The 24031-nt window shown below is 40.5% G+C and overlaps 1 protein-coding gene across 1 annotated transcript in view; it reads right to left on the bottom strand.

The window, feature by feature from the left end:
- The window catches only part of agbl4 (AGBL carboxypeptidase 4), a gene marked incomplete at both ends in the record, with an annotated part of 370772 nt that overhangs the window by 16960 nt on the left and 329781 nt on the right, over positions 1–24031 (bottom strand). The window contains one exon of the mRNA XM_052010683.1: positions 5584–5695. Coding sequence (XP_051866643.1) covers positions 5584–5695 — 112 coding nt within the window. The remainder of the gene's footprint in view (positions 1–5583; positions 5696–24031) is intronic.

The following is a 24031-nucleotide window of genomic DNA, read 5'->3' as shown; positions in this document are numbered from 1 at the left end:
GTATCAACAGCTGTACTGAGCTTTCTGCATTACTGGACTCAGTTCTGCAATGCAGGATTTTATATAATATCATCTTTAATATATTTGGTATGAACTTTTAAGTAATAAGTAATGAACTCCTCTGTGATGTCTGTCACTTTATACAGACAAAATCCAGCATTTTAAAAGTCCAAGACCTCATTTTCAAAATAAAATTGCTTTACTTGGAAGTATGAAAGCAAGAAACTGTTCTTATCAAAAAAGACTGAAAATTGTAGCTTAAAAACTGGTTACAGATACTATACATGAGCATTCCAAAATTATCTATTCATGACAGCACTTCTAGTCCTGAGGGTCATAAACACATGGTGGAGCACAAGCAACTCTGTTTTAAATTCAGTCCACAGCAGAAGCAATTTCCTAGTGTGCAAAGTGCTGTCAGGAGCTCTGATGTTTGTGTATGAAATATAGACAAGATGACTGGCCCATCGGCAGCCATGTCAGGCTGATGGATGGCGCCTGTAAAGAAGTAAAGCGGCTGCTGTTAGGGCCAGTCTATCAGCAGCTTGAAGGAGATTCAGACTTAATAGAGGTAAAACTCTTATAATCTGCAAATTTCCTCAGGTGATGCAAAAAGTACAAATCTAAAATATAAAATGCAATTTCTGCGTCAAGAATAATACAGCACAACATTGACAGACATAAAATAGAATGGGTATGCTCATAAGCTCAACTAATTCAGAACGTGTTCAAGGATAAATTAAACTTGCACACATTACAGTTTATTTATATTTCATATGCAACACCATTTCTTAAAAATAACTGAAGCTGTAACAGTAGGTTTGTATGTGTCAAACTGCAACTGATGAATTAAAGATAAAATGGCTCTAAGGAATTGTATTCATCTTTTGAGACAGAACAAATACACTTGTTTCTGTGAAATTAATTTTTAACATTTGAAAAAGGTCAAAATGAACTACAAAAAAATCTCAGTTATTTCTTCTTTCAACAAATTATCTCAAATGGTCTCGTCAGCTACAGGGGAATATATATTTTGATGATGTATGTTGGAAAGAATTGATCAAACTGAATTCCTTTATAATTTTAATAAATATAGCAGTAGCTCTAAACAGGAAATGGCTTGAGTCTTCACTTCAGGGGTATTGTGTTGGAGATAAGATAATGTTTATTATATTTTTTGCCTCTTTGCTAACTTGCTCTGGGATGTGCTCCTTGTTTTACTGGGAATTAAGAAACAAATGTCTTGGTGTTGTGCATTATAGATGCAATTTCCATCTAAACATCATCTAAACATGAGGATGAGGAGAGGTTCCTGAGGCAAGCAACCTTTCCCAAGCTTCATTGCTAAAAATGCTGAGGACTTCTCAGTCATTAGCAGTTTTTTTTTCAATTAGTAGAACTGTTATTTCAAGGGCATCAGATCTTTATAAATGTTGACTTGGCCGAACAATGTTTAGACATCAGTCAACTAGATGGCAAATATGGTCGCATATTGCAATTTTAAATAATACAAATAAAATAAAACATTTTATCATGGAAAGTGATCCAGTTTAGTATGTGCAACACACACATGAAATCCATTTTAAGCATGTTTTCATATGATGGTGACCATATCTCTGGAAATCTCATCCACCGTAAAACCATGAAATTGGACCAGGCATTTTTGGGTCTGATTCAGCTCAGTACACTTGACTGTTTTCCAATGTATTTCACACATGTATGATGTCATGTGTGATACTCAGCACTACCTTACTCAAGTCAGCAAGGATACTCAAATTAAAAGGTTACCAATGGGGTATCCATATATAGCTGTCTACATCTGTTGCCTGTTTTTTTCTTTAATGTTTTACATATTTTACACATCATATTGCAATTTCTGCCATTTGATAAGTCCATACCTCATAGCAGATTGGACACATTGGTGGTATGGAACATGATCTGCACTGATGATTGTGAGGCCAGAAACCGTGAAATCATGTGTTCTTCTTGCCCCACATTTACCCTCAACTTTTTAATTGCCTTTTACAGGGCTGTACTTGTTGCTGCCATTTTCAAATATTCTATGATGTGCATATTCTAGATGGCAGCTGTACAGTGACAGTACAACATACAAAAGTGATTACGTCCAACCATTTATTACAGCAGGTAATGATAATGGTAATGATAGAACTGTTCACTAAATAAATCTGGTTATTTATTCATGAAGCATCTCCTCTTTTCATAAAGGAAAAGTAAAATCACTACTTCATCTGAAGTTGAGGAACAACTCACCAGAGAAATAGCTATTAATACCTATCCCTAAAGCAAGCATTTAGACAGAATCTCACATTCTGAAGATGATTCACTGTGATATTGCGGAGGAAGAGTCACATGAGAAAAAGAGCTGTGGTGATCACTGGATTGCAGAAATATTCAATGAAGTTGGTGACACAGCATAATGGTTACGTTGAAACAGAGAAAGCTACAGTAGCATGTGCAAGAAAGGGAGGCAAATTTTAAAGGTACAACTGCACACCTTTTTGCAATCTGATTGTTACAAATTCAAATCTGCTGCTGACACCCAAGTATAGTCAAGACAAGTGCTTCCAAAAGCCATCTTATTCTTCTTCTCTTCTTAGGTTTCCCTCAGGATTGAGGATGACTTACTTCCACTCCAATCCTGTAGGTTTTGAGGTGACTTATAGGTCAATGTGGGACTCACAGACTTTACTTTGGACATGGCAGAAGGTGTTTGATAAGAACAGGTGGACAGATAGTTTGTGAGGTAAGTGTTGTTTATGCTGGGCTTCTGTGTGCTCAAGTCTCCCAGTGCCATCCAAATACTTCTTCTCCACTTTGAATGCTCATGAGTCAGTCATTTCCAGGAGTCAGTGGGGATGCTGCAATTCTTCCAGGGGCTTTTGAGGATATTCTTGAATTTTGTTCCTCTATCTTCCTGTCAATTCTTCCCACCAGGAAAAGAGTGTAATTAGAGCCTCAATGATAGGAATGTTGGATTGGGAGAGGATTTTGTGGAGAAGGTGCCTTCAGGTGTCCATTTCAGATTTTACAAACCACAGAAGCTTGTAGAAGGAAAGGAGTCATTGTTACCTGGTAGACCATGAGTTTTGTGCTGGGTTTGAGCTCTTGATCTTCAAATTCTACCACTTATTCAGATAGCCAAAGGCTATACTGGTGCACTAATAGTGAACCTCATCATTGATGACTATCTTCACTGACAGAGGTCCACATTTTCGAGGATCTTGCTGCAGACCTTTATTTTCAGTGGATGGTTTTATACAGTAGTAGCAATTTGGCTAAAGACCTTTGTATTACAGATGTTAAATGTATGGTTCATCCTCTTCTATGCTTCAGTGAACAAGTTTACAATAACGGAGCTTAGCCTCCAAAGGCATTCAATACAAATGTCACTTACATATGCCAGCTCAACTAGTGCAGCTGGGACGAACTTGTTTTTGGAGTGCAGGCCACATAGATTAAACAGTCTTCTATTAGGTTTGTAGATTAGTTCCAGTCCAGTGGGAGATGGAGGAACTGGGAGAATGCAATGGAGTCCTTACAAGAGACGGGGTGGGACAAAAAGTAATTGAAGGAAATCTGTAGGCCTGTAATTTATGTTTGTTGCTAGCTCATCCCCTTAAATGGAGACAACTGTATTAGTGCTGCTTCCTGTGCTCACTACGCTGCTCTTACCTTCACCTGGCCCATCTCAGAGGCTTTCATTAAGTTCCCAGGAAGTAGGTCAACAAAATTAGAGCATATGGATTTGTGAGTAATACACAAGCATGGATTGAGAATTGGTCAACAGGTAGAAAACAAAGAGTAGGAAAAAATGGTACCTTCACAGGTTAGCAGGCTGTGATTGGTGAGGTACCTCTGGGATCAGCGCTTAGGCTCAACTATTCATAATCTATGTGAATGCTTTGACTGAGAGGACCAAATGTAACACTTCCAAGTTCACTGATGTAACAAGACTATGTTCGGATGTGAGCAGTAATGAGGATATAAAGAGGCTTCAAGGAGATATAAACAAGTTGAGAGAATGAACAAGTTTGCAACAACATGGCAAAAGGAGCATAATGTAAGGAGATGTGAGGTTAGCCATTGCAGAAAAAAGAAGCAACATTAAAATTGTAAATATGACAACATGCCAGACAATATAATTTTGCCAGCTGGGGACTCACCTCATACCTCCCTAAAGCCTTCTAAATTTATGTTGCACAAGTCAAGAATGTGAAGAAATATACAGCAATAATGCTTAAGAAGCATAACACTAGAAGGAACAAAGCAAGCAATTTGATTAGTCCATTCACCAGCATAATAAGCACCCATTTCCTTCACTGGCATACCATGGCTGCAAGTTATACCTTCTACAAGATGTCCTGCAAGCACTCAAGGCTACTTTGATTGTATATCCTGAACAGTAAGTGCTTGGGAATAAACTCATCTGAAAATCCCTGTGGGAATTGCACACAATTTTGACTTGGAAATGTATTGCTGTTCCTGCAGCATCTGTGTCAAAATCCTGGAATTTCCTGCCTATTAGTACTGCGAGAGTACCTTCACCTCACAGATTGCACCAGGTTGAGGAAATGATTCACCAACACCTTCTCAATGGAACTTAGAGATGGACAATAAGAGGCATTAACAATTACACACAGATCCTGTGAATTAAAAACATAAATCTAGGAAGTATTTCTGGAACTCAGGCATGAGCATGTAAGACACATAGATTGAAATATGAATGTGAGTCCTGATAGTTAAAGGTCAGAGGCCAGTTGCTTTACTAAGAGATGCATAACAATGCAAGATAAAACATAAAATGTTCTGTGAAAATAATTATTTTAATATATTGTACTGAAAATAATTATTACAAATATATTAATAAATGACTATTTCTATCAAAAAGAAGGGAATACAATTCCAATTTGGTTCCTGTATAATGCACTCTGCCATAACAAACAAAAAAATTAAAGAACCAGAGACAGTGCCAATAATTATGAGAAACTTTATATCTCATAAAATATTTATCACATTATATTACAGTTAACTGTTCCCTATACCCATAGCTTAAAAATATTCAATGCGGTTAAAAGACTGGTCTCTTGGGCTTTAAATGAATTAAAGGAAATGGAAAAGGGAGAAGTGAAATAAAATCTGAAATGCGAACACACTATCAGATTAAGGAGAAGATCAGGATACAGGAAGGTTTTGGAAAGTGCATTCTTATATAAAGCTGTCTCCAGTACATTGCAGGAAATAGAAGGGCAATTTCTCTACTGCCAAAATTTCACTCATCTGCAGGATTTATCAATTATTCAAATAATCAATATTTCCCCATTTAAACTCTCTCCCGGGCTTGATAATGGAAAAGGAAATGGAACATTATAATGTAAGTAAACTCTTCCTTCTGAAGAACAAAAAACAGAGAAGTTTTTCTCAATGTACCAGTATGGCTTTGTGCAAGCCTGCGGCGGTTCTCTTAAAATAAAACATTCAGAGAATGTCATATTCAAACTACAAATTACATTTTCTATTCTGCTGAGATGACACTGTCTCCATCTTTTCATCATTATTACTCACCGGGTTATCATACATTTGCACAATCAGCTGCTTAACTCCATAAAGTGTAGGGTGAGCCCAAGCGGAGGGATCCTGCCAGTGTCGATTTAGATCAAACCCCATTAAAGAGCACCTAAATAAACAGTAATGCAGGATTTTGTCAGAGGAGGCTTTTACACTCATTATACTCTTATTTCATGTAGTTGAAAATGAAGGACAAGAGTAGTTTTCTGGTTCATATAAGCAACATCACCATAAGTTGAGTAACACTTCCAATTAAATTCTGAACAATATTTAAACATTTTAACATTAATTTACATACATTTTCTTATGTGCATACAATTTTGTTATTGCTCATATCAACTTAGCACTCTTTTTAAGTGTTATTATTCCTTATCATCTAGCCAGTACACTGAAAACAGGACCTGCTGCAGTTGAAGCCTCTAAGATAATTAATTTTCTTTCATTACATATAACTGAATGAAATCTCAAGAAATTGTTCAAACGTTACAAGGTGCACTATTCAATTCTGCTTTGTTACAATCTTCAGGCAACAGCTCCATCCTTAATGGACACACAAGACACTGGAGATGCTGGAATCTGGAGCAAAAAACAAATTGCTGGAGGAACTGAGGGGGTTAAGCAGGCAAAGGGATGGTCAACGTTTCAGGTCATGATCCTGAATCAGGACTGAGATTGTAGAGGAAAACCAGCCAGTGGAAAGAGGTGAAAGGGGGGGCTGAGACAGGCTGGTAGGTGATAGGTGGAATCAGGTAATATAGGGAATTATGGGCAGATGGAGCCAGGAGGGGGAGAAGGACAGGGCAGTTTAGAGACAGAGGTTGGAATCAGCAGCTACATGTAGCAGTGTTGTGTGTTTCATAATGTCTTCTACAATCTGCATGAAGCCACAATTTGAGATAGTAAAAGGATTTCTGCAGTCTTCTCTACTCCGATGAATTCCATAGAACTTTAGAAATTTATGACACAGGAGACCAGTTGGAAGCCATTCAAAGTCTTCATGCCTCTGTGGTGTCTCAGACCAATCCAGTCAGAGCTCTGCTTGCTGTCACGTGGGAGCAGATTGCTTCTCGAACAGATCAGAGCAAACAGAGAGCTGACTACTGAGAGAATACTGTTGCACTGATCATTCAGATTTATTGAAGAATTTCGTCACTGGTGTTGTCACAAGTCTTGACGATTGAACAAAAGGTATGTGATCTTTGCAGCAGATATACAGCCCATTGTCCATCTGATCCCAGCAGAATTGTATTGGTCTTTTGAAACCTAAAGTGCTGTTCTCCCTCACAATGTCAGCATTGCTTCTCCTATCACCATTCCCAAGTTATAGTACACAGAACAGTACAGCACAGAACAGGCCCTTTGGCCCACAATGTTGTGCCAACATAGCTATTCCCTCCTGCCTACAGAATGTCCCTATCCCTCTATTTTCCTCTCATTCATGTGCCCATCCAAGCCCTTCTTGAAAGCCCCCAATGAATTTGCCTCCACCACCCTATCAGGCAACGCATGCCAGGCATCCACCACTCTCTCAGTAAAAAACACCCCTCACGTCTGTTCTGAACGTACCCCCTCGCACCTTAAATGCATGCCCTCTAATACTGGATCGCTCAATAGTGGGAAAAGCAATTGTATCTGACTCCACCACATCCTCTGGCATATATATCAATATTTCATATTGATTCAAAATTTCATATATCACTCTGTGCTTAAAAAAAAACTTCCCCCTCAAATCCTCTTTAAAACTCTTTCCTCTCACCTTAAACCTATGCCTTATTGTTTTTGATCCCCCCTACCACGGGAAAAAGATTCTGACTAGGTACACAAACTTATAATTTTATAGACCTCTATCAGGTCATCCCTCAGCCTCCTTCAGCTCAACGAAGCAAGCACAGCCTATCCAATCTCTCCCCATAAATCTTCCAATCCGAGCAACATCCTGGTGAATCTCCAGTGCAACCGCATCCTTCCTATAGTGTGGCAAACAGAACTGCATATAAGATGACGAGTGTGGGTGATAACTCTGGGAACAGAGTGTGTGGGTGAAGAGGCATCGAGTCAGAGGAATTGGTGGACTGGGGTCATGGCAGGAGATTGTCATCAGGAGACTAGACTTCAGGGACTAGTGTGTTTATACATTGTTGGGTGAGAGGTGCAGGAGAGACTGTAGATGCTGGAATCTGGAGCAACACACAAAGCACTGGAGGAACTCAGCGGGTCAGGCAGCATCTATGGAGGGAAATGGACAATGGATATTTCGGGTCGAGACCCTTCATCTGGACTGGGTGGTGTCGGGGAGGGCTGTGAGATTGGGATGGAGGTAAGCACCATGGGTGAGGTGGGGGGAGCAGGAGAACAGCTCAGTAAATAAATTACAGTGTTCTTTTCTCAGTCCAGTTCCCATCACTGCACCTGGATCTGCTCACATCTACCCTTAACTTGTGCTGCTACGGAGGTAGCAGCACTTTCAAGAAGTGATTGGGCTGACGATGCCTAAAGGCAAGTGTACTTCGGAGCACATGGGCAGGTTTCACCCAGACACAAGAGCTACAGAATGAATGGCATCACTGAATGAGTGTTCCAATGTGGAAAATGTGTCATTGATGCAAGTGTCCAATTCGCAATCCGAAGCATTCAGTCAGCTTTCTGCTGTGGCGCATTTTGACCTGGTAACGATTGTAATCATTTCCACTCTGGAAACATTAATCGACTTTCAAATATGTGGTGCTGATTAAAAAATGGAGCTGCATGATTGAATGTCCTGGCTCCAAGGGACTTTATGTTAAATGAGTTGATAGTTTCCACGATGATGTAGATTGCACAGAAGTTCTCGGACTGAGCTGAATCATAGCTTGGTACTTTAATCTTTATTATGTCTTTCTTCTTTAGAAATTTCAGTGCCTAATAGCTATTGACAGCTTCCTTATCAACCATGTATTTAAGACACCTTGATCCAAAATATTTTATGCTCTCAGATCTACTCCTCAGCTGGCCACCTAGATTATAGCCCCCATTTTCTGCATATATTCTCATTCTTCTTGTTGCAATAAGGTGCAATAATGTTAAGTCTATCAGAGAAGTTCCTCATTGGTCACGTCCAGCTTTAAGTGACCTGCAGACATGGCTAAAGGCTTATAGCAGCATCCATATGTGAGATGCACTATAACTGAAGGGAAGAATAGCCCCTCGGGATGGAAAATGATTTGTTTCCAGTATAGATCTACGGGTTCTGAGGTGGTTGATGAGGCCAATGTGAAACTTGAGGACTCTGCCACAGGTGGGGCAAGAGGTGCTTGATGAGGCAGGTGGGTAGGTTGTTCAGATGGTGGCTCACTCTTTCCACCTTTAATATGAGGGTTCTGCATGCGCATGGTGCAGGAACTTGAGGTTTTCACTTCCATCCCATATGTACTCCTTCTCTATTTTGAGCAGTAATGGGCCAGAGATTCCAATGAGTTGATGAAGATTGACGAAGATGTTTCATTTTTTTTTGGAGTGCTTTGAGAACGCAGCCTGCCCTCTGGAACCAACTGAATGTAATTAGGATCTCAGTGTTGGGGTCATAGATGTTGGTTTGACCCAAAGTTTTCTGCTGGGTTTGAGATCTTGATCTTCAAACATTCCACTCCATAAATGGCCAAGGGCTCTGCTGGTGCACTGGAGACAATGGTAAAATTCATCATGTTAACAGGTGACTCCTGAGATATGTGGTGTTGTCTACATTTTCCGGAGAACCATTGTGGAATTTTATGTTCAGAAGGAAGTACTGTGCAATGTTGTGCAGTAGGAGTAGGATGATAGAACACCTCTGATTTACAGATGGTAAGGCCCATTCTCTCATACAGTGGCATGCAAAAGTTTGGGCACCCCTGGTCAAAATTTCTGTTACTGTGAATAGTTAAGTAAGTAGAAGATGAACTCATCTCCAAAAGTCATAAAGTTAAAGACAAAACATTCTTTTCAACATTTTAAGCAAGATTAGTGTATTATTTTTGTTTTGTACAATTTTAGAGTGAAAAAAAGGAAAGGAGAACCATGGAAAAGTTTGGGCACCCCAAGAGATTTGAGCTGTCAGATAACTTTTACCAAGGTCTCAGACCTTCATTAGCTTGTTAGGGCTATGGTTTGTTCACAGTCATCATTAGGAAAGGCCAGGTGATGCAAATTTCAAAGCTTTATAAATACCCTGACTCCTCAAACCTTGTCCCAACAATCAGCAGCCATGAGCTCCTCTAAGCAGCTGCCTAGCACTCTGAAAATTAAATAAATGATGCCCACAAAGCAGGAGAAGGCTATAAGAACATAACAAAGCGTTTTCAAGTAGCCGTTTCCTCAGTTCATAATGTAATTAAGAAATGGCAGTTAACAGGAACAGTGGAGGTCAAGTTGAAGTCTGGAAGACCAAGAAAACTTACCAAGAGAACTGCTCGTAGGATTGCTAGAAAGGCAAATCAAAGCCCCTGTTTGACTGCAAAAGACCTTCAGGAAGATTTAGCAGACTCTGGAGTGGTGGTGCACTGTTCTACTGTGCAGTGACACCTGCACAAATATGACCTTCATGGAAGAGTCATGAGAAGAAAACCTTTCCTGCATCCTCACCACAAAATTCAGTGTCAGAAGTTTGCAAAGGAACATCTAAACAAGCCTAATGCATATGGAAGCAAGTCCTGTGGACTGATGAAGTTAAAATAGAACTTTTTGGCCGCAATGAGCAAGGTATGTTTGGAGAAAAAAGGGTGCAGAATTTCATGAAGAGAACACCTCTCCATCTGTTAAGCACGGGGGTGGATCGATCATGGTTTGGGCTTGTGTTGCAGCCAGTGGTACGGGGAACATTTCACTGGTAGAGGGAAGAATGAATTCAATTAAATACCAGCAAATTCTGGAAGCAAACATCACACCATCTGTAAAAACAAAAAAAGCAGAAGATGAAGGGAGGATGGCTTCTACAACAGGATAACGATCCTAAACACACCTCAAAATCCACTATGGACTACCTCAAGAGTAGTGCATGCAAGAATGCCCAAGAATCTCACAGAACTAGAAGACTTTTGCAAGAAAGAATGGGTGAAAATACCCCAAACAAGAATTGAAAGACTCTTAGCTGGCTACAGAAAGCGGTTACAAGCTGCGATACTTGCCAAGGGGGGTGTTACTAAGTACTGACCATGCAGGGCGCTCAAACTTTTGCTTTGGGCCCTTCTCCTTTCTTGTTATTTTGAAACTGTAAAAGATGGAAATAAAAAAGTAATCTTGCTTAAAATATTAAAGAAATGTGTTATCTTTAACTTTATGCCTTTTGGAAATCAGGTCATCTTTTACTCGCTTAGCTATTCACAGTAACAGAAATTTTGACCAGGGGTGCCCAAACCTTTGCATGCCACTGTATGCTTCAGTGAGCAATGATGATAAATTGGATACACAAACAACTTCTGCATACTGCAGCTTGATGACTGAGGACAGAGTGACCTTGATTACGGAGTGAAGGTGATGGAAATTGAAGGATTTACCATTAGCTCCACTCTAGTAGAAAGTATCTTGGAGGTGCTGCGTATCATGGAGGAAAAAAATGGCAAAGTGTTGAGGTAATGTCACAGCCTTGCTTGACACCAGTGTGTAATAAGTTTGGTCGTTGGGTCAAGATCACTGCTTGAGTGATATCATGTAGCAGGCAAAAGATGGAGACAAATTTCTGAGCAAATCCCTCTTGACTGACGGAATCAAACACTTTTCAGAGGACCGTAAAGGCTACGAAAAGTTATTGATGATTCTCCCTACGTTTCTCTTGAGTTGTCATGCAGTGAAGATCACGTCTACATGGACTGAACCCACACTGTGATACATGAAGCAGCTCCTCAGCCACTGGGAGCAGATTGTTCAAGAGAAACCATGTATAACTTTGCCTATGGCAGACAGCAGCAAGACTTCTGTAGTTACCACAATAGGATTTGTCTCCTTTCTTGAGTGTTTTCTCAGTTATGGAGACCGTGAGATCCCCAGGTATGTCCCTTTCTTCCCAGATGTAGAAGATGAGGCTGTGAATTTGTGCATGAAATTCTACTCTGTAAAGTTTTAGAACTTTAACTCATTCCTCATGAAGATGATTTGCCCTTCCAGAAGAAAAATGTACTTACTGCTTTCTTCTTTGAACTGACAGTCTCCTGCCTGTCATTTCACACTCACACAGGCAATGTCAATGCTTGAGGAGTGATGCTGGGATTATCAATGAGGATCCAGATGTTGCAGGATCGAAGCTTCATATTTAGGGGTTATAATGGCTTCTTTTAATGGAGGACAGCCTTAGCACACAATTATGGGCTTGACAGAAGAAGGTCTTTTGTCCTGTGACAATGTCCTCCAAGGTGACTGGAGACCAGGCTCTGCTGCATGGACATTAAAGTACACATGCCCTTTGGCCAAATGTCAGCACAAACACACTTGCAAGCACATACAGATGGGTTCAGGCATGGACGCCTTTGCCCACTGTCTCCTCTTTGCCCCTTCTCACCCATCCTCCCCTTGACCTCCCTCACTCTGTCCTCCTTGTCCTTTAACCTCTTTTTTTTAAGCATTCATCCCTTCTCCTATTCTCCTCTTGCCTTCCCTCAGTTCCCCTCCCTCAGACATTTTTTCCCCTTGCACCTTGCTATTCAGCTGCTCCTACCTGCCTGCTTAGGGCATCCTTTCCCCTCTCTTTTCTCTGACACTCCACTCTCTCTCCTCTCTGCACCTTCTCCTTCAGTCTTCGCCACCTGCTTACAATGTCTCCGACTCTGCAGCCTGAGAAAAACCTTGGGAAAATATTATTTGTCTGCAGTGGATCAAAATCTCAGGTAAGATTGCAATTGGCTATGCATTGGTATGTGAGCTGATTGAAACCTTAGGAAAAATTTTAGCTGGCCTTCATATTCCTCTGTACTAAATAAGAATGACCTTGGAGTTATGTAATGAGAAACTTGCATTCAAGTAAATTGAAGCAGGTTCTACTAACATAGGAGGAATAGAAATTTTAGGCAAGTCTTCGGATTCTATTTCAAGCTGTAACTTCAAGAGTAAAACTCTCTCCTGACCAATTGATCAGCATTAACAGTTTGTTAAATTATATTCAGCAAAGTCTTAGTACCACCACAAAATAAAAACAACTTTAAATATATTTCAACTCTGAAAATTCATGCCCTACCTCTTCAGGCTGTGTACCAATAGTTTAATTTCCTGCCTGGTTATACCCAGGTATCTTTTTACTTTGAGCTCTTTCTACCTGCAAACAATATGGCTGCTTATTTCAACCCTAATTGGAAGTGTTAAGACCAGAAATGTTGCTGAAACTCTGAAAATTTGACTTGTGTGGACCCCAGCGTCTCCACGGAGGTTTCACTAATCTCCCTGCTGGAATTGGAATGGGAAATCTGACTAACCATATTAAATTTCAGAGCTCACACTTTTAAGTTAATGAATTCAGGTTGAAAGTGAACTGTGCATCTTTATTTGGCAACCAGCATTAATTGCTTTATGATTTTAAAGTTGTATTCATTTTCTTATCAATTATTTTCTGTTATATTCACGAAAAGTTAAAAACATCAATTATAATTTCTCACACACTGTTCCCTATCTTTCGGGCACACGTACTTTTCATTTGAAACATCACAACTAATCCAACTGAATCAATGATTATTTTAATTTTATATGTTGAACTCACTCAAATTAGGTCCATGTGCAATCCATGTTGTTTTTTTGAGTAATCCATTCATATATGGAGAACACCTGTTATTATTACAAAGATATCTTTATTTTTCCTTCCAATTTTCATCCCTTTTCCTCCGAAAGACTCTTTTTCATCCTCTCCAATCTTCTTAGAGATAATGACAATTGGCCACTTCATTCTTTTCCCTTGCTTCTCCTCCCACTCACGGATACTATGGCGTGATTCTCCCATAAATTTAGCCTTATAGGTTGTTCCATATTTTTTCTCTGCTATATATCCCAACAACGTCCTTTGCTGCTGCTGCAGGGCTCTCTGTTTGTAACAACAGCTAAATTTTTTTCCTCAGATTTGGATGCAAGTTACCTTCATTGGGAGATCTTGCCAGAAGATATCCATTCTTTGGTTAAAATCTGAACCCATTCATATTGAAGGATACAGGCCCATTTAGGAAGAAATCATTTCTGAAGCTACATTTAAGTACAGCTGTATGGAGTAAGCTTAGCCCTGTTGTCTCCTCATATTTGCTATTCTCTTTACTTCAATACCATTTAAAGATGTTGGCCATTTTTTGTTCTGATCATCACTTCACAAACCAAATAAAAGAATTCACTTTGTTTGAATGGCAATGTCATTGATTCTACTGAAAGTCTTTTTAATTTCTGATCTTATAATTGAAGGGGCTGAATCGTAATTTCTGCAACTGAATGTTGGCAAAACTAAATCACATGCTTTCCCTTCAGTAACACATGTCCATATATTTGATGGTTTCATATTTAGGTCAGAGCTGCAAATTCTTGGTGTTCAGTTCAATATCCACATCCAATCACTGCTAAGAATTCTCCGTTTCATCTCAAAAATAATTTGAAACCTCATTTTAGCTCTGCTATGATTCTAATCTATTCCTTAATTATTTATTGGCTTCATGAATCTAATATTGTCTGACTGACCTATTCTCCAAAATCCATAACTTTATCTAGCCTGCATAAACTGAAGCAGTTGTGTGTCTTTTCCACACAAAGCACAAGACTTCAATAAATCCTATCCTTGCTCTGCCTAAATTACCTCAGCAGGCATACATAAGAGACTGGATTTGCTGCAGAAATAACAACAAGATTATTGTTAATATGGAGTAAATTAAAGACCAATTTAAGGCTTGTGCACATATGCAATTAAATGTGGAAATCACGGGATCTGCCCAGGTAAGTTCTTAAATTTCTTTCCTAAACCTCACAAAATAACTGTACTATACACAGGCAGCATCTAAGAAAGTTAACACAACTGGTCCATTGCATAAATGGGCCAAAAAACAAACTGCTGGAGGAACTCAGCAGGTCGAGCAGCACTTGTGGAGGCAAAGGGTTGGGTTGATGTTTTGGGTCGTGACTCTGCATCAAGAGTGGGAGTGTGGAGGTAAGATAGCCAGTATAAAGAGGTGAGACAGGGGCTGGTAGGTGATAGAACCATAAAACCATAGAAAAACTATAGCACAGAAAACAGGCCATTCAGCCCTTCTAGTCTGTGCCGAAACATTATTCGGCTAGTCCCATTTACCTGCCCCCAGCCCATACCCCTCAAGACCTCTCTTGTCCATGTATCTATCCAATTTACTCTTAAAAGTTAAGAGCGAGCCCACATTTACCACATCAGATGGCAGCCCATTCCACACTCCCACCACTCTTTGAGTGAAGAAGTTCCCTCTAATGTTCACCCTAAACCTTTCCCCTTTCACCCTAAAGCCATGTCCTCTCGTACTTATAGGGGTGATAGGGGCATGATAGGGGGAAGCAAATGAGGTAGGGGATAATGGGTAGATGGAGCTGGATGGTGGAGTGGGAGAGGGGTTTGAAGGGTAGGTGGAACCAGATGGGGGAGTGGATAGGGAGGATGGGCCAGAGGAGAATAAACACAGGAGGATAGGTGTGTGGGTGATGGGAAGATGGAAATGGGAAAGGTGAACAAAGGGAGGGAGAATCTAGGTGGACTGGTAGGAGTGGGAAAGAAACACAAGGGGATGGGTAAGCTGAAGTTGGAAAACTCAATGTTCATACCATTGGGTTATAGGCTACTCAAGTGTGGATGCTGTTCTTCTAGTTTGTGTTTGGCCTCACCATGGCAGTGGACAAGGCTGAGGACAAACAGGTCAATGTGGGAATGGGAAGGGGACTTGAAGTGACATGCAACCAGAAGCTCAAGATGGCCATTGCAGACAGAGCATAGGTGCTCAACAAAATGGGCATCTAGTCTATGCCTGGTCTTGATGATGTAGAGGAGGCCACATCGAGAGCACTGAATGCAGAAGATGAAGTTCGAGGAGATGCATGTAAATCTCTGTCTCACCTGGAAGGGCTGTTTAAGTTCCTGGATGGTGTTGGGGCAAACGTTGCACCACCTATAGTTTCAGGAGAAATTGCCAGGGAGGGGTGGATGTGGAGGGATGAGTGGACCAGGGAGTCACAGAAAGAGTGGTCCCTGCAGAAAGTAGAGAGTTGGGGGGGCGGTGGAGAGAAGACGTGACTGGTAGTGGGATCTTGCTGCAGCTGGTGGAAATGGCAAAGGATGATATATTGGATGCAGAGGCTGGTGGGGCCAAGGGAGCTCTATCTCTGTTCTGTCTGGGGGCGGGGGGGGGGGTAGGGGTTGAGAGCACATGTCTGGGAAATGAAGGAAATGTGAGTGAGGGCTCCATCAACTACAGTAGTGGGGAAGCCACATTTCCTGAAAAAGGAGGATATTTCAGGGATCCTGGAATGGAAAGCCTCATCTTGAGAGCAGATGCAGCAGTTACAGAGAAACTGAGAGAAAGGGATGGTTTCCTTACAGGAGACAAGGTGGGAGGAAGTGTAGTCAAGGTAGATTTGGGAGTCAGTGGGTTTATAGTAAATATCCATGGACAGTTTATCTCCTGAGATGGAGACAGAGAGATCCAGAAAAGAGAGAGAGGTGTCAGAAATGGTCCAAGTGAAATTGAGGCAGGGCGGAAGTTAGTAACAAAGGTGATAAAATTGATGAGTTCCGCACTAATGCAGGAAGCAGGACCAATGCGGTCATTGATGTAGTGAAGAAAAGTTGGGGAGGAGTGTAAGAGTAGGTTTGGAACTTGGACTGTTCCATGTAGCTGACAAAAAGACAGGCATTGCTGGGGCCCATGCATGTGCCCATGGTTACACCTTTGATTTGTGGAAAGTGGAAGGAATTAAAAGAGAAGTTGTTGAGGGCAAGGGCAAGTTCTGCCAGGTGGATGAGTGTTAGTGGAAGGGAAGTAATTGTGTCTTAGTTCCAGAAAGAAGGGGAGGGCTCTCCTAAGACCTTCCTGATGGGGGATGGAGGTGTATAAAGAATGGACATCCATGATGAAAATGAGATGGTTGGGGCCCACAACCCTCTGGTGACAGTCTTCCAATCACAAAAACAATCCTCCACACCACCATCTGCACCCAAATACAAAAACCAATCTAGGATCCAATCTGCCAACTTGCCCTGGAAACCATGGGCTCCTTTAAATTACTCCTTAAAACATACTTCTTTGACAAATCTTTTGACAATCTGTCCTACATCAACCTGTGGTCATGCATTAATTTTGGCTTCAGAGCATCATTATTAAGCACATTGGGACATTATTACAATGCAATAGCTTTATAAATGGAACATGTCGCTATTGTGTGATTAGATAATAGCTGAACTGTTCTTACCCTTTGCCATAAGAACTTGAGAAGCAGGAGCTGGAGTGGGCCAAATTGACAGTCAAGCCTGTTCTACCATTCAAAAAGATAATGGCTGAAGTGACTTTTGCCTCAGTTCCTACCTCTTTCCCACAGCCCTTGACTCTCTACAGATCAAAAACCTGTTATCCCTGCTTTAAATATATTCAGATTCAGCTTCAACAACACACTGTAAAGAAATTCTTTCTCATCTGCCTTAAATGGGCCAACCTCTTGTTCCAATATGTCACCTGGTTCTAGGTTTCCGACAGGAAGAGACCTCCAAGTTGTTAAGCCACAGATTCTCATCTCTCATCCTTCTTAACTCTGAGTATTTGCCCAACCTGCTCAACTTTTCCTTATAAGATAACCTCGTCACCTCAGGAATCAACTTAGTAAATCTTCTCTGATCTGCCTTCGTTGCAAGTATTTTCTTCCTTAAAGGAGACTAAAAACCGCATGCAATAGTCTTGGGGTGGTCCCAATCCACCCTGTACAGCAAGACCTCTCTACTTTTATACTTCATCTGGCTGAGTGTTCTGCATGGGTCACCTTCCTGACTTCCACCTCTATTGGCCAAACATTCCATTGCTTAGCTCAGCATTGTGTTCGTGGGTGAAGCACTAATGTCCTGAGCTGAGGGGCTAAATACATTTGATATCTGACCCCTCAGTTTTATGCCAATCAAGGCTGCAATATCCAGCATGAACCCATTTATTTGAACAGGGTGACTGACCTGGAAGAAAAAAGGTTTTATTTTCTTTATTTTAATTAATATTAATTTTAATTAATTTACATCAGTTAAATATGTTTAAAATAAATTTATACTTTAAAATTTTTAAAACATGATTTTGAATACTTTTAATTATTTAATTTTACCCCACCTAATTTTACATTTCTTTGAGGGGCCTAAGGGTTGGCCACAGCAGCGAGGCCTCAACTCTGATAGATCTGTGGACCCACAAGAAAGTTAGAGCAGTTGTGGGGATCACGTGGTGGGGAGGAAGGGGCCTCAAGGTGCAAGATGGGCCAAGCAAAATCTGGTCCATTAACTTCGGTCTACCAGGAAGCTCTATCTTGGATTCTCTTTTCCTCCTCACTGGAATATTTCTAATCTGTAGAAAAATAATTTCTGAAGGAGTTCCATTGCTAAATTACTATTTACCTTCTCACCTTTGATTCTAATCCACCTGGAATGTATCCCTTTCAATAATCGACTGAAATTAATCTTCCTCCAGTGAAACATTTTCAAATTTGATTTCTCCTTATCCTTTTTCAGTAACTACACCAAATTTAATGTTTCCCAAATGCTCTAATGCTGAAACATGCTCCATGCTCATTACCCAGACCTCGGATATTTTCTTTCCTCATGAAGCTAGGCACAAACTGATCAACGAAACACCCCATTAACCAAACGGAGTTAATTACTGCACATATACCTAAAATGAACTCTCTCTTCATGTCAAGCTACATGATTTGTTACAGATGATTTCATTATTCTTAACTGCTGCTACCAATTCTGTTTTAACACTATGATTTCATCAGGAGATAGAGAACATTCTTCAATGGTGGCATGATGCTGCTGCTTCACAATTCCAGGTACATGGGTTCATTCCTGACATCTGGTGCTGTCAGTGTCAAATTTATATGTTCTCTCTGTGACCATGTGATTTAAGCTGAGTGCTCCAGTTCCCTCCTGCTTTACAAAAGATGTGCTGAGAGCTTAATTGGCCCTTCATATAGAAAAGTGGTAAAAGAATCAAAGGGGAGTTGTTGGGCATGTGAGAGACAGTAACTTGCAGGGATAAAGGGAAATAAGGAGAGGGGGAATTGGATTGATGGGATTGCTTGTTCTGAGCCAGCATGGACGTTTGGGCCAAATGGCCTCCTTCTGTATTGTAATATAAGTATAATATTGTTAATTCAAATGACCTTCAAAGAAATGAACACCTGATTTGATGACATGACCCTTTTCTTATCTATTTAAGCTGTTTGCAATCCCATTCCTCCTCCCATTCATGAACAGTTTGCCAAGAAAGCAGTTCTGCAGAATCTTGCTTGATTCATTTTGAATAAAAATAATTACGAAATCTCTCAAGGCATTCTGGTTCATGCTTCTTTCCCCAAAGAATCTCTCTTTAGTCTCACTTCTAAGAAATACATTATTCTCTCCAAAAGAGTCTCTGGCCATTCAACATTTGCTTCTCTCTTGGGGAATTTCTTTGGCTATCACAGTTCCTACTTACCAAAATGCCAAGACTACATTTCACGTTGAACTCTGTGACATCTTCTCTATATAATTAATCAATATGATGTAATATTTTCAGAATTGATCAGTAATTAGTGGTGTATTATTACACACATAAAGCAGATCGTTATCTTCTCAAAATATTTTGTGGACTTTCTTCAACTGTTAATGTCAAGAGTGATGTTGGAATACACCAACATGTTTACACTTTTGGCTAAAATATAAGTTGCTCACTAAATTCAGCTCTTTATTTCTGGTTTTGAACCAATGAATTTTAATAATTGATTTATTTTGAAGAGTCTGTCTTATATAATTTTCCATTCATCCTTATAAATACTTACTTGACATCTCTAATAAAGAAAAATAAGACAAGTGTATTCCCTTCTACTTCTATAAAGAGTCGTTCATCGTCTGCAGATCTCCTAGCATACTAGAACTGTTTGGATAATGAATTTCTCAATGGTTATCAATCAGGAAAGCCAACTCCATCTTCTCATTAAAAGAACATGTCCCACTTTGGGTAATAACTAGCAAAACTTTCAAATAAGGTGAGCAATCCTAGTCACTTAACCTAATTGCTAGACCAAATAAAGATCCCTCTATGTACACTTTCACATCAAATTGCATTTATCTACTGTTATGTGCCAGAAAAAATGCTACACAACAAGGATATTTACATTAGATTTTCCAGTATAACTTTAATATAGACATGAATGGAATTTCTGGCTTTTATATTTCTTGTCCTGTGAAGTTTGCAATGATACCACCATTGTAGGCCGTATCTCAAACAGCGATAAGTCGGAGTACAGGAAGGAGATAGAGAGCTTAGTGGAATGGTGTCATGACAACAACCTTTCCCTCAATGTCAACAAAACTAAAGAGCTGGTCATTGACTTCAGGAAAGGGGGCAGTGTACATGCACCTGTCTACATCAATGGTGCTGAGGTGGAGAGGTTTGACAGCTTCAAGTTCCTGGCAGTGAACATCACCAACAGCCTGTCCTGGTCAAATCATGTAGATGCCATGGCCAAGAAAGCTCACCAGTGCCTCTACTTCCTCAGGAGGCTAAAGAAATTTGGTTTGTCCCCTTTGACACTCACCAACCTTTACTGATGCACCATAGAAAGCATCCTATCTGGATGTATCACGGCTTGGTACGGCAACTGCTCTGCCCAAGACTGCAAGAAACTGCAGAGAGTTGTGGACACAGCCCAGCGCATCACGGACACCAGCCTCCCCTCCTTGGACTCTGTCTTTACCTCTCGTTATCTTGGTGTAGCAGCCAGCATAATCAAAGACCCCACCCACCCGGGACATTCTCTCTTCTCTCCTCTTCCATCGGGTAGAAGATACAGGAGCCTGAGGGCACGTACCACCAGACTTAAGGACAGCTTCTACCCCACTGTGATAAGACTATTGAATGGTTCCCTTATACAATGAGATAGACTATGACCTCACGATCTACCTTGTTGTGACCTTGCACCTTATTGCACTGCACTTTCTCTGTAGCTGTGACACTTTACTCTGTGCTGTTATTGTTTTTACCTGTACTATATCAATGCACTCTGTACTAACTCAATGTAACTGCACTGTGTAATGAACTGACCTGTACAATTGGTTTGTAAGACAAGTTTTTCACTGTACCTCGGTACAAGTGACAATAATAAACCAATACCAATACAATTTCCAGGTGAATGCAACAATACAGCTGCTGCCTTGGATGCAACCAGTTAGAATGTACTGGCTACATTCTTTCATATCCATATCTCTGATGACATCATATGGTGGGTTTGTAATGTTTCTATGATACTTTCTGGCTGGTCATACTCACACCTTAGCAATGGCATTAGGCCTGATCTGGCAGCTTCTTTTGGCTCAGCCACCTAGTGCCTCCATTAACTATCCACCAAAATTATTGTTTCTTTTATAGATATGTGTGGGTAATGACAGAACAACTCTCCTATAACTTAACCCCTGCCTGAATCACTTGTGGTTTGCTGCTTCCTTTTCTTCTTCAAATTTTAGGAAATTAATTGGGCCTGAAATTCCTGAATAGGATTGAGAAAGTGCAACAAGATGGATCACCTTATGTTCACAGCAGGCTTTTCATACTGTCCCAATTCTACTGAAAGTGGTGGATAAGCTATACATCTGCCTTTGTTATCTCTGCTGTCAACTTCAGAGGTGTGTCTATAAATATCTTAATGTTTGTGGAAATTTAAAACAGCATCTGTATTTATAATATTTTATGTTGAAGATATTGTTTTATTATATGAATATATCCCACTCATTCCTCTACTCTCAAGAAGTGCCCACTGAGAAAAAAAACATACTGAAGGAAAATGTCACCTAATATAATAACATAACTTATAAAAAGGTCAAGTAAATGAAAATCTTAAGATCTGGAAAGCTCTTACTGCATTGACTGCTTTTGTCAACTCCCTCTTGCCACACTCTTTTAACTCACTGAAGCTTTTAAAATACTGTAAAATAACTAGTTCTTCTACCTGTTCAGTAGCAGCAAGATACTAGTTCAGTAGCAACAAAACATCAAAAATAGTACTGTTTTTGGTCCAAACCACCCTGCAAACTAAATAAAAGCCAGACAATAGCCCATGTTTCTGCTAATCAATACATGGAAGAAGTAAACTCCCCAAGTTTGAACCACATATTTAAATAATATTCATTGTTTTTTCTTTCCTGCAGGCAAATATATCACATTTTAATTGATCATTTGGGGAGATTAGAAGTGATTTGCTTTCAGTTTTCAGAATTTAACCATAAGGGATTCCATATTTTACATTGTAATGTATTTCATGTAGCTAACCAAAGGAAGACAATGAGTTTTAATAAAGATCAGACCGTTCACTAAACCATTTCCTCTTTTGGAATTGATTTTTTTCTATTTATCCATTTATTTTATTTTTTATCTTGTTTCCAACATGTACTCCTTTGCTACTTTTTGCCCAACTCTGTCTTGCTCATGAACTATATTTATCTCAGACATCAAAGAAATAGAAAGGCTTAAATTGAAGCTGGAAGACAGATTTCTCACACAGCATGTTTATTATGATTAATTCAGACAGGGTGCATTTCATGCAGTTTGTGAATTGGGGAATGTACATCAGTGAGTTTCAAATAGTGCAAATAATTTGGATGCTTGATGCTTTAAAACTTAACAATGTAGATAAAACTAAGTCAAAACCCATGCTGAGTTTGAATCACACATTTCTTCAGCGTAATGCTCATTATCTTCTTTTTCTTCAGCATAACCCTCATTATTTTCATTATTTTCCAGCTGTTAGTTGTGGCAGGGATTACATGCTATAACGGGCAACAAAACTAAGTTGGGCAGCATCACCATCAACAGCGCATGCCTTCCCAATGAGCTTAACACATTCTGTGCACAGAAGGGGATTGGAATGTCACCACCCACCCCAACAGCCTCCAATGTACTTGAACCCACAGTCACCATTGTGCATGTAAGATCAGTCTTCTGGAGAGTGAACCCGCAGAAAGCATCTGGTATCCCTGGCCACGTCCTTAGATCCCGTGCAGATCAGCTGGCCGGGATATCTGCAGACACCTTTAACTTCTCCCTGCTTCAATCTAAGGTTCCCACCTGCTTTAAGAAGACCACTATCATCCCGGTACCTAAGAAAAACAAGGTAACGTGCCTTAATGGCTACCGCCTGATGGCTCTGACATCCACCATCATGAAGTGCTTTGAGAGGCTGGTCATGGCACACATTAACTCCAGCCTCCCAGACAACCTCGACCCACTGCAATTCACCTGCCGCTGAAACAAGTTTATTGCAGATGCCATCTCCCTGGCCCTATGCTCATCTCTGGAGCATCTGGACAGTATGGACACCCATGTTAGACTATTGTTTATTGATGACAGCTCCACCTTCAATACTATAATTCCAAGCAAACTCAGCACCGAACTCTGGGACCTGGGACCCAACACCTCCCTTTGCAACTCTATCCTTGACTTCCTAGCTAACAGACTGCAGTCAGTAAGGATAGGCAGCAACACATCCGCCATGATTATTTTCAACACTGGTGCCCCACAAGGCTGCGTCCTCAGCCCCCTACTCTACTCCCTATATACTCATGACTGTGTGGCCAGACTCCATCTACAAGTTTGCAGATGATACCACCGTAGTGGGTCGTATCTCAAATAACAATGAGTCAGTGTACAGGAAGGAGATAGAGAGCTTAGTGACATGGTGTCATGGCAACAACCTTTCCCTCAATTTCAGCAAAACAAAAGACCTGCTCATTGATGTCAGGAAAAGGGGCGGTCCTGTCCACATCAACGGTGCTGAACATCACTAATAGCCTGTCCTGGTCCAACCACGTAGATGCCATGGCCGAAAAGGCTCACAGTGCCTCTACTTCCTCAGGAGGCTAAAGAAATTTGGCACGTCCCCTCATCAATTTTTATCAATGCACCATCGAAAGCATCCGATCCAGATGCATCATGGCTTGGTATGGCAACTGCTCTGCCCATGACCACAAGAAACTGCAGAGAGTTGTGGACACAGCTCAGCACATCAGGAAAAGCAGCCTCCCTTCCATGGACTCTGTCGACACTTCTCGCTGCCTTGGAAAAGCAGCCAGCATAATCAAAGACCCCACCCACCAAGACATTCTCTCTTCTCCACTCTCCCATCGGACAGAAGATACAAAAGCCTGAAAGCACATACCACCAGGCTCAAGGACACCCTCTATCCTGCTGTTATAAAACTATTGAATGGTTCCCTAGTATGATAAGATGGACTCTTGACCTCACAA

This window comes from Pristis pectinata, chromosome 3 (genome assembly GCF_009764475.1).
Source record: "Pristis pectinata isolate sPriPec2 chromosome 3, sPriPec2.1.pri, whole genome shotgun sequence".
Taxonomy (NCBI): domain Eukaryota; kingdom Metazoa; phylum Chordata; class Chondrichthyes; order Rhinopristiformes; family Pristidae; genus Pristis; species Pristis pectinata.
The sequence above is the reverse complement of the archived record's forward strand: the minus strand, read 5'-3'. Positions and strand labels throughout refer to the sequence as shown.